The sequence below is a fragment of the Cyprinodon tularosa genome, unplaced genomic scaffold (genome assembly GCF_016077235.1).
Source record: "Cyprinodon tularosa strain WSP-4 unplaced genomic scaffold, ASM1607723v1 ctg822, whole genome shotgun sequence".
NCBI lineage: Eukaryota > Metazoa > Chordata > Actinopteri > Cyprinodontiformes > Cyprinodontidae > Cyprinodon > Cyprinodon tularosa.
The window spans coordinates 212,143-225,777 of record NW_024039588.1 but is presented as its reverse complement, the minus strand read 5'-3'; the positions used below and the strand labels follow the sequence as shown (position 1 = coordinate 225,777).

At 44.7% G+C, this 13,635-nt stretch overlaps 1 protein-coding gene across 2 annotated transcripts in view; it reads left to right on the top strand.

Moving 5' to 3' along the window:
• Positions 1–769: 769 nt before the first annotated feature.
• LOC119774668 (sialoadhesin-like) overlaps positions 770–13,635 on the top strand; it is a 45,620-nt gene continuing 32,754 nt past the window's right edge. The window contains exons 1-7 of one of the 2 annotated variants that reach the window (XM_038272305.1): positions 784–1,011; positions 1,093–1,128; positions 6,544–6,658; positions 6,839–6,987; positions 10,342–10,587; positions 10,910–11,200; positions 12,190–12,429. In XM_038272305.1, coding sequence (XP_038128233.1) covers positions 987–1,011; positions 1,093–1,128; positions 6,544–6,658; positions 6,839–6,987; positions 10,342–10,587; positions 10,910–11,200; positions 12,190–12,429 — 1,102 coding nt within the window. In that variant the 5' untranslated portion in view covers positions 784–986. Of the gene's footprint in view, positions 1,012–1,092; positions 1,129–6,543; positions 6,659–6,838; positions 6,988–10,341; positions 10,588–10,909; positions 11,201–12,189; positions 12,430–13,635 lie in introns of both variants that reach the window. The other variant, XM_038272306.1, reaches the window with a different exon arrangement.

Below are 13,635 nucleotides of genomic sequence, written 5' to 3'. Positions count from 1 at the left end.
TAATGAGCTGCTCAGTATGAAGCAAAAAACCAAAAACAGACCTGAAGTCGTTGTCAGTCTATGAACCTGCAGACCATCGGTGAAATCAGATGCAGCAAATCAGAATCAGAATCAGAAATACTTTAATAGTCCCAGAGGGAAATTACTTTTGTTACACGCTCCAGTTACAGTTTTACATGATATATACACACATCCAAGTATTTTGCACTTTTTTAAATTCAATTCAATTAAATTCTAAATGGCAGCTTTATTTAATGAAACTTTAGCTTAACATAGTTTCCATTTAACATAATACCTCAAATAATATGTTCCTTAAAAATATGAGAGCAAATAGTTTTGTTTTTCTGGCTGGTAGATAATTTTGTCTTCCGGTCCTCTTGGCTGCTGAGTCAAGAAGTTAATTTCAGACCCTGGTGCTAAATATGTTTAGTTAGCTTCTCTTACTATTGTTTTCTACCTGGTTTCAAAATGAAGCTGCCCACAAAGAGGCTTTATTTGAATGAGGCCCACAATCTTGGTTAGATCTCTAAATGTGCCAGCCATTTTTACTCGTGTGTGGGCGTGTTTTAGCAGAGTAAACAGCAGTGGACTGAGCACACAACCTTGAGGGATTCCAGCGCTAAGCTTGATACTGTTGAGAAGGATTTAGATATCTTAACAACAGATTTATCTGCAGAGGTCTGTGTTTTAAACCTGTAGTCAGAATCTTCTTTGGTTTTGTTTTTCAAACTGCAGTTTTTTCCTTTTTTTCAGAGAAAGGATCTAAGTTCTTCTTGTTCGTGCCTTTTGTAGCATATTCGACGTATGTCAGCTGGTTTTTCAGACGATAAAATGCAACTTTAGCGTGACGAGTGGTTAAAAAATTATCAGGTACTCAGCTTGTCGGTCTCACATCCTCCTTCAGCCGGCTGTGGTTTGGCTAAACAGGATGTTATTAAGACACATTTTCTGTGAGACGGACAGAACGGCTTCAGCCTGCTGACGATATGAACACAGCACTGCGTCTGCTCTGTGAGTACACAACGCTTCAACAATAAGTGGCGCCTTTCTTAGAGATCAGTGACTGCACTCATGGTCTGAATCTTTTCTCAGTGTGTTTCAGCTGCTACCAGATGACTTTTTCTTATGGTAAGCCTAATCAGAGGGTAGAGAAACATTTCACTTTTATTTGTGTTTGGTCTTTTGAAGCACATCTGTTTGGTTGCTTGTTGTGAGCTCTCAGTCTGCCATATATATCAATTCAGAGGATTATTTTTTGTGGGGAGATGAGATGAGGATTGAAGTATAACAAAAAACCCTGAAAAGACGAAAAAATAATTTAACTCAAACATACGTGATACTTCTACACAAATATGCTTATATGTATTGCAGCCAAATTATGAAAGTGTACTTTATGACGCTTCTGTAATAAATGCAGAACAAGTTCTCATGTCACTATGATGCCTTCCTTTTGGCTCACCCAGAGTTAGACTTAGTGTCTGGGTTTTCTTTCTGTACCTGTCAGACCCTGGGAGGATGGATGGATGGATGGATGGATGATGGATGGATGGATGGATGGATGGATGAGGATGGATGACGGATGGATGGATGGATGGATGGATGATGGATGGATGGATGACGGAGGGATGGATGGAGGGAAATGGATGGAACGAAAAGGGTTTTGGAAAGGAGGAATGATGGATGGATGGTTTGGTAGGATGGTTGAGGGGTTGGATAAACGATGGAGGGAAATGGTTGGATGGATGGATGATGGATGGGATGGTTTGGGATGATGGAGGGGATGGAGGGGATGAGGGGAGGGTTTGGATGATGGAGGGAGGGGATGAGGGATGGGGGAGGGATGGATGATGGTGGATGGAGGGATAGATGATGGAGGGATGGTTTGATGGATGGATGATGGAGGGGAGGGAGGGAGGATATGGATGGAGGGGGGGGGAGGGAGGGAAAGGGATGATGGATGGATGGATGGATGATGGAGGGGTTTGGATGGTTTGGATGGAACGAAAATGGGGAGGGGATGGAATGGATGATGGAGGGATGGATGGGGGATGGAGGGATGGAGGGGATGGATGGAGATGGAGGGATGGTTTGGTGGGAATGGATAAGGCGAAAAAGGAGGTTGGTTTGGATGGATGGATATGGATGGATGGGGATGGATGGAGGGATGAGGGATGTTTGAGGATGGTTGATGATGGAGGGAGGGGATGGATGGATGTTGGGGGATGGATGAGGAGGTTTCGGATGGTTGGAGGGATGGTTGAGGATGGATGACGGATGGATGATGGATGGTTGGATGGGGGAGGGTTTAGGGGTTGGGTTGCGGTGTTGATGGATGGTGGGGGGGATGTTGGGGGTTGGAGGGGGGGAGGGTTGGGGGGAGGTTGGTTGGATGCGGATGGGGTTGGGAGGATGAGGGGATGGGGGATGGTTGGAGGAGGGTTAAGGGTTGTGATTTTTTGGGGGAGGGGGGGGTTGGGGGCGAGGGATTTTGGATAAATTGAGGGATGATGGGGAGGGATGGTTGGTGGGTTGGTGGATGGTGGGGGGGGGATTTTTTTTTTGGGGGGGTTGGGAGGGGAGGGAGGGACGGGGGGGGTTGATGGGTTGGAGGAGGGTTGATGGGGGTTGGGTTTAAAATGGGGGGATGAGGAGGATGGGGGAGGGTTGGGGTTGGTTTGGGGGGTTGGTTGGGGGGGAGGGATGGTTGGTTGCGGTGAGGGAATGGGGTTTGTGGTTGGATGGATGGGGGAGGACTGATGTTAAATGGGGAATGAGGGGGATGGGGAGGATGGGGGAGGGTTTTTTGGGATGGGGGAGGGGATTTTTTTTTTGGGGGATGATGGTTGAGGGTTGGATGGAGGGTGGGGTTAAAGGTTGGTTGAGGGTTTTTGGATGAGGTTTGGATGGATGATGAGGGTTGGATTTGGTTGGATGGTTGGAGGTTGTTGGATGGAGGGAGGGGGGGGAAAGTGAGGTTGGTTGGAGGTTGGGGGGAGGGATGGGGGATGGAGGGGTTTGGAGGGGTTGGGGGTTGGGATGGTTTTGGATGGGGGGGGGATTTTTGGGTGGGGGATGGGGGGAATGGTGGAGGATGGATGGTTGGGGGTTGGATGGAGGGAGGGATGGAGGGAGGGAGGGTTGAGGATGGATGGAGGGGATGCAGATAAAAATTTAAAAAAGGATGGAAATGGTTTGAGGGATGGAGGGGAAGGAGGGGATTTTGGGATGGGAGGGTTGAGGGATGGAGGATGGTTGGAGGGAAGTTGGAGGGGATGGTTTGGAGGGAAAGGGACGGATGATGAGGGGAGGGATGGATGGATGATAAAAGGAGGTTTTGGATGGAGGATGGATGACGGATGAGGGAGGGATGGATGATGGATGGGGTTTAATTTTTTGGTTTGGTTTGGTTGGAGGGAAAGGGGAGGGTGGATGGAGGGAAGGGAAATGATGGATGGATGGATGGATGGATGGATGGAACAAAGGGTGGATGATGGTTTGGATGGATGGAGGGGAGGCGGAGGATATGGAGGGAATAGATGGTGATGATGGATAAAGGAGGGGTGGTTTGGATGATGGATGACGGATGATGATGGATGGATGGGGAAAGATGAGGGAATGATGAGGGATGATGATGGATGGTGGATGGATGGATGGATGGATGGATGACGGATGGAGGGGATGTTGAGGTGGATGGATGGGATGATGATGGATGGGGAAATGATGAAGGAAGGGATGGATGGTTTGGATGGATGACGGAGGGTTTGAGGGAAGGAGGGATGGATAAAGGATGGTTTAAAGGATGATAAATGGATGGTATGGATGATGAGGGATATGGATGGAGGGATGGATGGATGGGGGATGAAAATGGAGGGATAAAGGATGGATGGAGGGAAGGATGGATGAGGATGATGATGGATGGATAGGGATGATGGAGGGATGGATGAAAAATGAAAAGGATGGATAAAGGATGATGAGGGAAATGGATGATGGCTGATGAGGGGATGGTGGGGGAGGGAAGAGGGAGGGAAAGGGATGGGGTTGGATGGATGGAGGGATGGATGATGGAGGGAATTTGATGGATAAATGATGGATGATGATGGATGGAGATGGAGGGGATGGATGTTGTGGTGGATGGAGGGGATGGATGATGGATGGATGGATGGATGATGGGGGATGGATAAATTGGAGGGGGGAAAGGGAAATGGAGGGAAAGGGATGGAGGGAGGGTTTTGGATGGATGGCTGGTGATGGATGGGGGGAGGGCCAATGATAAAGGGAATGGGATGGAAGACGGATGGATGGAGGGATGCCCGGTGATGATGGAGGGATGGTTTGGGAGGGATGGTTTGGAAAGGGATGAGGGGTTGATGGGAGGGATGGATGGAAAAATGGATGGAAGATGGATGGTTGGATGGATAAGGGGATGATGTTTGGAAATGGATGGATGGATGGATGGATGGATGACGGATGATGATGGATGGATGGATGGAAAAGGGGATGGATGGGGATGAGAGGTTTTATGATGGATGAAATGATGAAGATGTGTGGAGGGGATGGTGGATGGGGGGTTTGGTTGACAGATGATGATGGAGGGTGATGGATGCTTTGGTGACAGATGTTTAGGAATGGATGATGGATGGAGGGAAAGGACGGATGATGATGGGGGAAATATGGATGCATGGATGACAGTTTGATAAATGGATGCTGGAATGACAGATGATGATGGAGGGAAATGATGGTGGATGGATGAGGGTTGTGATGGGAGGGTTTGGGGTTTGCATGGAGGGACAGATGTTTATGGATGGATGGGGGAAATGCATGGTTTACAGGGGAAGATGGATGGATGAGGATGCATGGATAAACAGAGATGAGGAGGGGGGAATGATGGAGGGGTTTGGATAAACGGATAAAGATGGATGGATGATGGATGCATGGATGACAGATGATGATGGTGCAGGGGATACAGATGTTTAGGTGGATTGTGGATGCATGGTGAGGGATAAATTAAAATGGAGGGATGGATGGTTTTGGGAGGGATGGTTTGAGGGGATGATGAGGGAAAGGATGATGGATGATGATGGATGATGGATGGAGGGGATGGATGGATGCGGATGATGTTTGGAGGGGATGTTTGATGGATGGATGGATGGAGGGGTTGGATGACGGATGAGATGGGGGATGAGGGAAATGATGGATGGAGGGAAATGCCCAAATGATAATGGATGGATGATGGATGTTTAGGGAAATGGATAAAGGGATATGGAGGGGATAAAGGGGATGGAAAAAGGATGGATGGATGATGGATGGTGGATGGATGGATGTGGATGGATAAAGGGGATGATAAATGGATGATGAGGGGATGGATGGGGAAATGGATGGATGGAGGATGTTGGATGGATGGTTTGGAAATGGATGATGGATGGAGGGAAATGGATGATGGATGGATGGAGTGGATGGATGGATGGATGGATGGAAGGGATGGATGGAGATGGATGGAGGGATGGATGGATGGAGGGGAGGGAAATGATGGATGGAGGGATGACAGATGTGATGGAGGGATGGAAGAGGGAAATGGATGGGGGATGACGGATGAGATGGATGGATGGATGGAGGGATGGAATGGATGACGGATGATGATGGATGGAGGGATGGATGGAATGGAGGGAAGATGGAGGGGAAGGGAAATGGATGGTGGATGGATGGGATGTGATGGATGGTTGGAGGGATGGATGAGGATGTTTGATGGAGGGGATGGAGGGATGGATGGATGACGGATGATGGGTTTGGATGAGGGATCTTTGTGACAGATGATGATGGATGGATGGTGGATGCATGGATGACAGATGATGATGGATGGATGATGGATGGATGGATGACGGATGATGATGGATGGATGTGGATGAAATGGATGACAAAATGATGTTTTGGAGCATTGAGGGACAATGATGATGGATGGATGATGGATGGATGGATGACGGATGATGATGGATGGATGATGGATGCATGGATGACAGATGATGATGGATGGATGGGGATGCAGGGAAATGACAGATGGGGTTTAGGATGAGGGAAGGGATGGTGAAAGATGATGATGGATGGATGAGGGGAGGGAAATTTGGATGACGGATGTTTGAGGGAGGGAATGGTGGATGCATGGAGACAGATGATGATGGTGGGAGGATGGGATGCATGGATGACAGATAAATAAATGGAGGGATGATGGATGGATGGATGACGGATGATGAGGAGGGATAAAGGGTTTTGCGGATGACAGATGATATGGATCCCAGGGTTGAAGAGAGAGGGATGGTTTGGGGAAATTCCCATGGATGACAGATGATGTTGGATGGATGATATGGTGAAGGGGATGGTTTGGTGGTTTGGAAAGATGAGGGATGACAGATGATATGGATGGAGGGAGGATGAAAAACGCTAACATCTGTTAGAGGCGTCAGAGCTTTATTAGAATGTTAGCATCATGTCTCTCTGAATGAGAGCGTTTCTGAACACCGCCATCTGGTGGTCAATGTGTGTCTCCTCCAGCCTCCATCGTGGTCACTCCCAGCAGGTCTCAGTTTTATGAGTATAACAAAGTCTCCATCAGCTGTGAGCAGTTCAGACCAGGTGTATGGACCGTGTGGGGATACACAGATCAAAGGTCAGTTCTCCTCTGATCATCAGACTGGTTTATTGTTGTCTGTTCATTCATTCCTCACAGCCACAGTTAGATTGATCTTCTTTATAAGTCTAATGAAGCAGCAGCTGTTTGCAGATCTAATGCTTCCTTCTTTCTCCACACCTGAGGCGTCCATGGGTTTAATGACTGATGTGTGTCCAGGCTGCGGGTGTCCGAATGTGGCAACGAGTGGGGGACTCTGAACCGCTCCACCTGCACCTTAAACACCTTGAAGGAGTCCAGCAGTGGAGTGTACTGGTGTGAGTCCAAACACAGGGACAGCAGCAACGTCATCAACATCGCCGTCACAAGTAAGAGTCACCCTGCGTCATGGAGGAACACTTCCTCCTCCTTCCTCTGATCACAAGATGCACATAATACAGGTGCTGGTCATAAAATTAGAATATCATGAAAAAGTAGATTGATTTCAGTAATTCCATTTAAAAAGTGAAACTTGTATATTATATTCATACATTACATACAAACTCATATATTTCAGATGTTTATTTTGTTTAATTTTGATGATTACAAATGACAACAAATGAAAATCTCAAATTCATCATATCAGAAAATTAGAATATTACTGAAGACCAATAAAAACAAAGGATTTATAGAAATGTTGGCCAACTGAAAAGTATGAACATGAAAAGTATGAGCATGTACAGCACTCAGTATTTAGTTGGGCCTCCTTTGGCCTGTATTACTGCAGCAATGCAGGCGTGGCATGGAGTCGATCAGTCTGTGGCACTGCTCAGGTGTTATGATAGCCCAGGTTGCTCTAATAGTGGCTTTTAGCTCTTCTGAATTGTTGGGTCTGGTGTATTGCATCTTCTTCTTCACAATACCCCATAGATTTTCTATGGGGTTAAGGTCAGGAGAGTTTGCTGGCCAATTAAGAACAGGGATACCATGGTCCTTCAACCAGGTACTGGTAGCTTTGGCACTGTGTGCAGGTGCCAAGTCCTGTTGGAAAATGAAATCTGCATCTCCAAAAAGTTGGTCAGCTGCAGGAAGCATGAAGTGCTCTAAAACTTCCTGGTATGTGGCTGCGTTGACCCTGGACCTCAGAAAACACAATGGACCAACACCAGCAGATGACATGGCACCCCAAACCATCACTGACTGTGGAAACTTTACACTGGACTTCAAGCAACGTGGATGAAGTGCCTCTCTTCTTTTCCTCCAGACTCTGGGACCTTGATTTCCAAAGGAAATGCAAAATTTACTTTCATCAGAGAACATGACTTTGGACCACTCACCAGCAGTCCAGTCCTGTTTCTCTTTAGCCCAGGCAAGACGCTTCTGACGCTGTCTGTGGTTCAAGAGTGGCTTGACACAAGGAATGCGACAGCAGAAACCCATGTCTTTCATACGTCTGTGTGTGGTGGTTCTTGAAGCACTCACTCCAGCTGCAGTCCACTCTTTGTGAATCTCCCCCACATTTTTGAATGGGTTTTGTTTCACAATCCTCTCCAGGGTGCGGTTATCTCTCTTGCTTGTACACTTTTTTCGACCACATCTTTTCCTTCCCTTCGCCTCTCTATTAATGTGCTTGGACACTGAGCTCTGTGAACAGCCAGCCTCTTTAGCGATGACCTTTTGTGTCTTGCCCTCCTTGTGCAAGGTGTCGATGGTCGTCTTTTGGACAACTGTCAAGTCAGCAGTCTTCCCCATGATTGTGTAGCCTATAGAACTAGACTGAAAGACCATTTAAAGGCTTTTGCAGGTGGTTTGAGTTAATTAGCTGATTAGAGTGTGGCACCAGGGGCCATCAATTTTGAACCTTTTCACAATATTCTAATTTTCTGATATGATGAATTTGAGATTTTCATTTGTTGTCATTTGTAATCATCAAAATTAAACAAAATAAACATCTGAAATATATGAGTTTGTATGTAATGTATGAATATAATATACAAGTTTCACTTTTTAAATGGAATTACTGAAATCAATCTACTTTTTCATGATATTCTAATTTTATGACCAGCACCTGTATAAAACAGATCTGAGAGCAGCAAAACAGAAACACACATGTTCACATCCCCACAGACACTAAAGGAAACCAATGACACCAAACAAGAGGCAGGACCATCCATCTTTAAACCATCACTAAACTTCAGATCTGCTTTAAAAGACCAAAGGAATAGTTGCACTAGATCACTTACATCATTCAGGAGAATTTTACAAGAGAATTCATTCAACCAGATCCCTTCATTGTTGCTTCTATTCCATATTGAGTTAAATGTCTGACACTTGAACATTTGGAGGGAAAACAACCTGAGTTCATCAAGGCTGTTTCCTGTTAGGTTAATCTATCTTCCACTGCTCAGATGGATCTCCTAATAACAGCATTCCTACCCTTCATGCCATGAAGGAGGCTGTGTGAATCATCCTATATCATGACCTTTGTTTGGATCCTGTGAGGCTAAGAACAGACATACCTGAAAATTTTTACTCACTTCTTACTTTGGCCAATTTCCAGCTGTTAATCTGTGAGCACAACGCACTGGATTCAATTCTATTCAGTTTATTTCTATAGCTCCACTTCACATCATGTCATCTCAGGTCACTTTTCAGTTCACCAGATCATCCAGTCAGATTGATTCAAAGTTTTCTATCTAAGGAAAACCAGCTGATTGCATCGACTCATTGGATGTGAGCGTGAGGCAATGTTTTTTACTGCCTCTGTGATTATAAATGGCCTGTTTTCAGCTGTGATTAAACATTAAATGGCTGTTATTAGCCTTTTTCAGTCCCATAGAATGGCTTCAGACTGCGCCTCCTCTACCTTCTGGTAGGTTTCTTATGGATGATTATATGCAGCTTATCGTTGATAACAGACCATGTCTAAAACCTTAGGTTTCACTTTCTATTTACCTACCTTATACTTTTTATCTACTTTATTTACAGTCCACCTTCTTTAAGAAAACTGTGTTTTAAAGCTTTACTTCCAGTGAATTCCACACTTTTCAGTCAGACAAATTTAATGTAGTGTCGGTTACATATATGAGATTTTTTGGGAGGGGTTGTAAGATATGAGCGACATGCAGATCAACTTTTTTATATTAGTGGAAGAACTTCTAAAATTATGTTCAGATTACACATCAATACATTAATTAATCTAGTGAGTAAAAAAGGAGTTACCTTAGTGCTACGATTAGGATCAATTTGGTTATTACAACCCACTGAGCCTACTGGGAGGTAGGACGCCCAATCTGAAGCCATCCTATGGGACTGATAACCGCTAATAATGGTCATTTAATGGGATGAGACCATCCAAAGTGGCTGAATCGGCTGTGTGAACGTTTTTGGATTACATGTCGGGTCACACTTTATTATTTACGGGTCTGTGTATTCCCAGCCGGGTTTTAAATTGGAATACTTGCGGATAACGGGTCTGTACGGGTGTCTCTACCCATGAAGGACTCTGAGAGACGGTACCCTTGGTCCAAAAGATAAGTAGTGTTTTTACTAAGACATCTATTCCAACAGGAAGTCTTAGATCAGAAATCTCTTATAGGATGTAGACGTCTCAACAAACACTTTCATCAATCTGTCCAGGTCCTTAGTTTAGGATGGGATTTAGAGCAGTCAGTCAATAAGAAAATAAATCCTGGTTTTATCCTTTAACCAAGCAGTGTCCTTCTCTCTGTTGTTGTGTTTAGGAGATTCAGTGATCCTGGACATTCCTGTCCTTCCTGTGATGGAGGGACAGAACGTTACTCTGAGCTGTGAAGACAAGGACAAACATTTAGACATTACAGCGTCTTTCTTCAAAAATGGATCCCTCATCAGCACTGAACCTACAGGTCAACTGACCCTTCATAAAGTCTCCAAGTCCAATGAAGGAGCTTATAGATGTCAGTCAGTCAATGGGAAGACTTCTCCATCCAGCTGGCTGCTCATCGAAGGTAAAGATCAATTCCAGGAATACAGACATAGAAAAATGAGAAAGAAGCAAGAATAATTAGGAACACTAGAGCAGTGGTCTCCAACCCTGGTCATCAAGATCTACTGTCCTACAGATTTTAGATGCATCCCTGCTTCAACACAGCTGAATCAAATGAATGGCTTGAAAAGGTAATCAATCATTTGATTCAGCTGTGTTGAAGCAGGGATGCATCTAAAATCTGTAGGACAGTAGATCTTGAGGACCAGGGTTGGAGACCACTGCACTAGAGGAACCGGTTTGCTTCAGGAGGTAGCTAACTGAAGGTCCATCTCTGTCCTCAGATGGCTCCAAACCAGCGTCTCTGACTGTGAGTCCAGACTCCTCTCAGCTGTTTGAGTACGATTCCTTCTCTCTGAGCTGTGGAAACAACAGCAGGCGTCAGGAATGGACAATCAAAAGAAACCCAAACAATGGAAAACAGATCTCCAGCTGTGGGGACGGCTGGGGCCAACTGGCTTCTTCTGGCTGCAACATTTTAACAGCAAAACCAACTGACAGCGCCATCTACTGGTGTGAGTCTCTGTCTAAGCAGCGCAGCAACTCAGTCCACATCACAGTTGGCATCAGTAAAGGTAGGCACCATGACGCGAACCAGTTTGCATCGGTATACTTACTATCTGTTTAATGCTCCGCCCACAAAGTCAACTGGACTCTGATTGGTCCAGAGCAAAGTAGTAAGACACAGACGGAGGCCAACCCCGTCCAAATATGGGTAACAAAGAGATATTATTAGATGCAGGAACTATGCATCCATCTTCTATCGCATGTTCAGGTTCCTGGGCCTGGTCCCTATCTAGAGCAATCTGTGTGAAAGCGGGTTACAACCTGGACAGGTCGGCAACTATCAACGGCAACACAGAGACACTACTGTACACACAGACACACACAGCAACACTTAACCAGCAGTGTTGAACTGTAAGAGGAATCTGGAGAAGCCGCAGAGATGCACACAAAAAACATGCAAATTCCATTTACCTACTAGCTTAAAGGCAACAATAGAAGGAACCATGCAGCCCCACACAGGAACTAAAGGATTAAAATTCAACATTTATCACAGCTTCAAGTGAAGAAATAGAGTACATAGTGTGGAGTAAAAAAATGTTGAGCTATGTCTGTTCTTAGCCTCCCAGGCTCCAAACGAAGGTCATGATATAGGATGAGTCACAGCCTCCTTCATGGCATGAAGGAGAGGACTGCTGTTATTAGGAGATCCATCTGACCAGTGAAAGATAGATTAACCTAACAGAGAACGATATGTGAGAAAGTTCTTTATGTAGGGGGTGGGTTGGTTCCCCAGGGTGGAGTGTGTGTGTTGTAAGGTCTAAATGTACTGAGGTTGCCTCAGTCAGAGTCCTATCTCTCCGTCTGAGGACATTAAAAAAATTGAATCTTTTTTCTTGCAAGAAATGCCTCTGTCCACAACAGTTATTAGAATACTGATTTTAATTCATTCTTACAGACATTTTTCAGTACGACATGGTACTACAGTGCAATATGTTTTGTGTTTAGCACCATTGCCTCGTCCTTTGTAAGAAATAAATCCCTTTTTTTATTCTCTTAGATGTGATCCTAAAGAGTCCTGCCCTGCCTGTAAATTCTGGAGATACTGTCACTATGAGCTGTCAAACAAAGACCACTCCCTCCAACCTCTCAGCTGATTTCTATAAAGATGGCTCCCTCATCAGGACTGAACCCACAGGTCATGTGACGCTCCTCCATGTGACCACGTCTGATGAAGGCCAATACAAGTGTAACATCGGTGGACGTGGAGAGTCTCCATCCAGCTGGCTGTTTGTCCGAGGTTAGTTTTCCACCCTGGAACATCTCAGACGTAAAGAATAAGAGACCTGTGTTTCCTTTTGGTCCATTTTATTGGACCTTCGTTTGCAGAACTACAACTATGACCAATTAGAACCAGAAGTGTTACCTCATGGAAGCAGAACTACACTATTATAGAACAGAACCATGTACAGTAGAACCAGACCAACAGCCATGAGAACTATGATCATAAAAAACCAGAATTATGACCATATAGAAGCAACTATGACCATGTAGAACTAGATCTATGAACTTGGAGAAGTGGAACAACTACCATGTTAAACCAGAACTGTAACCATATTCACAAAAAACTAGGAATTATATGCTATGATGCAAAAACCCAGAACTATGACCCTGAAGAACTAGAACTATGAATGAATAACCCCAGAACTACAAACATGCAAAACCAGAAATGTGACCACAATGACCTAGACCTATGAGGACATAAATCTAGAACTATAACAGCGGCAGTGTAAAATCAAAACTATAAAATTCTGTGTTATTGATAGGGTTAAATGTGGTGAGGTGGACAGTACCACCGTTAAACCCACTGATGTTAAATGATGAATATTCTAGAATTCGGATGGTGACCAGCAGGGGGTGCCAAGCTAAAAACAGGCCGACAGAGAAGGCAGCTGCCTCTGGGTGCCAAAAAGGAACCAAACCATTGAAGTTAATGTTTACACTTACAACCACCCTGGTGTGGTGCGTTGGTGGTTGTCAAGGCTAAATGGACCAATAAAATCTCGCATTTCCCCATCGAGGTCAATTTCACACACCACACAAGAAAAAACAGGTGCCTAACAGAATAAATTCCCAATGAATTTCAGAATAGAATTAAATCACCAACACTGGACCAGTAAAAACAATAAAGCCAAACAGAAACAGAGGGGCTATAAAAAGGCATACTTAGGTGCACTGATAACAAGTTTTGCCCGACAACTTCTCGGAATGTATCAGCTATTAAAACCCTGTGGCTTTGTTCCATTTGTTCCGTTTGTATCTAGAAAATAGACTAGAAACAGGAGTGGAGGCAGTTGATTTTTTTGCAGCGGAATTTTTACCAGATAAAAATTAAATGTAAGGAATTCAATGTGCCAAATAAATTCAGTGTTTAGAATTCAGAGTACAGAAAAAGGTAGATTCCAATGAGATGTTTTCCTTCCATAAAGACTCTCCATGATGATAA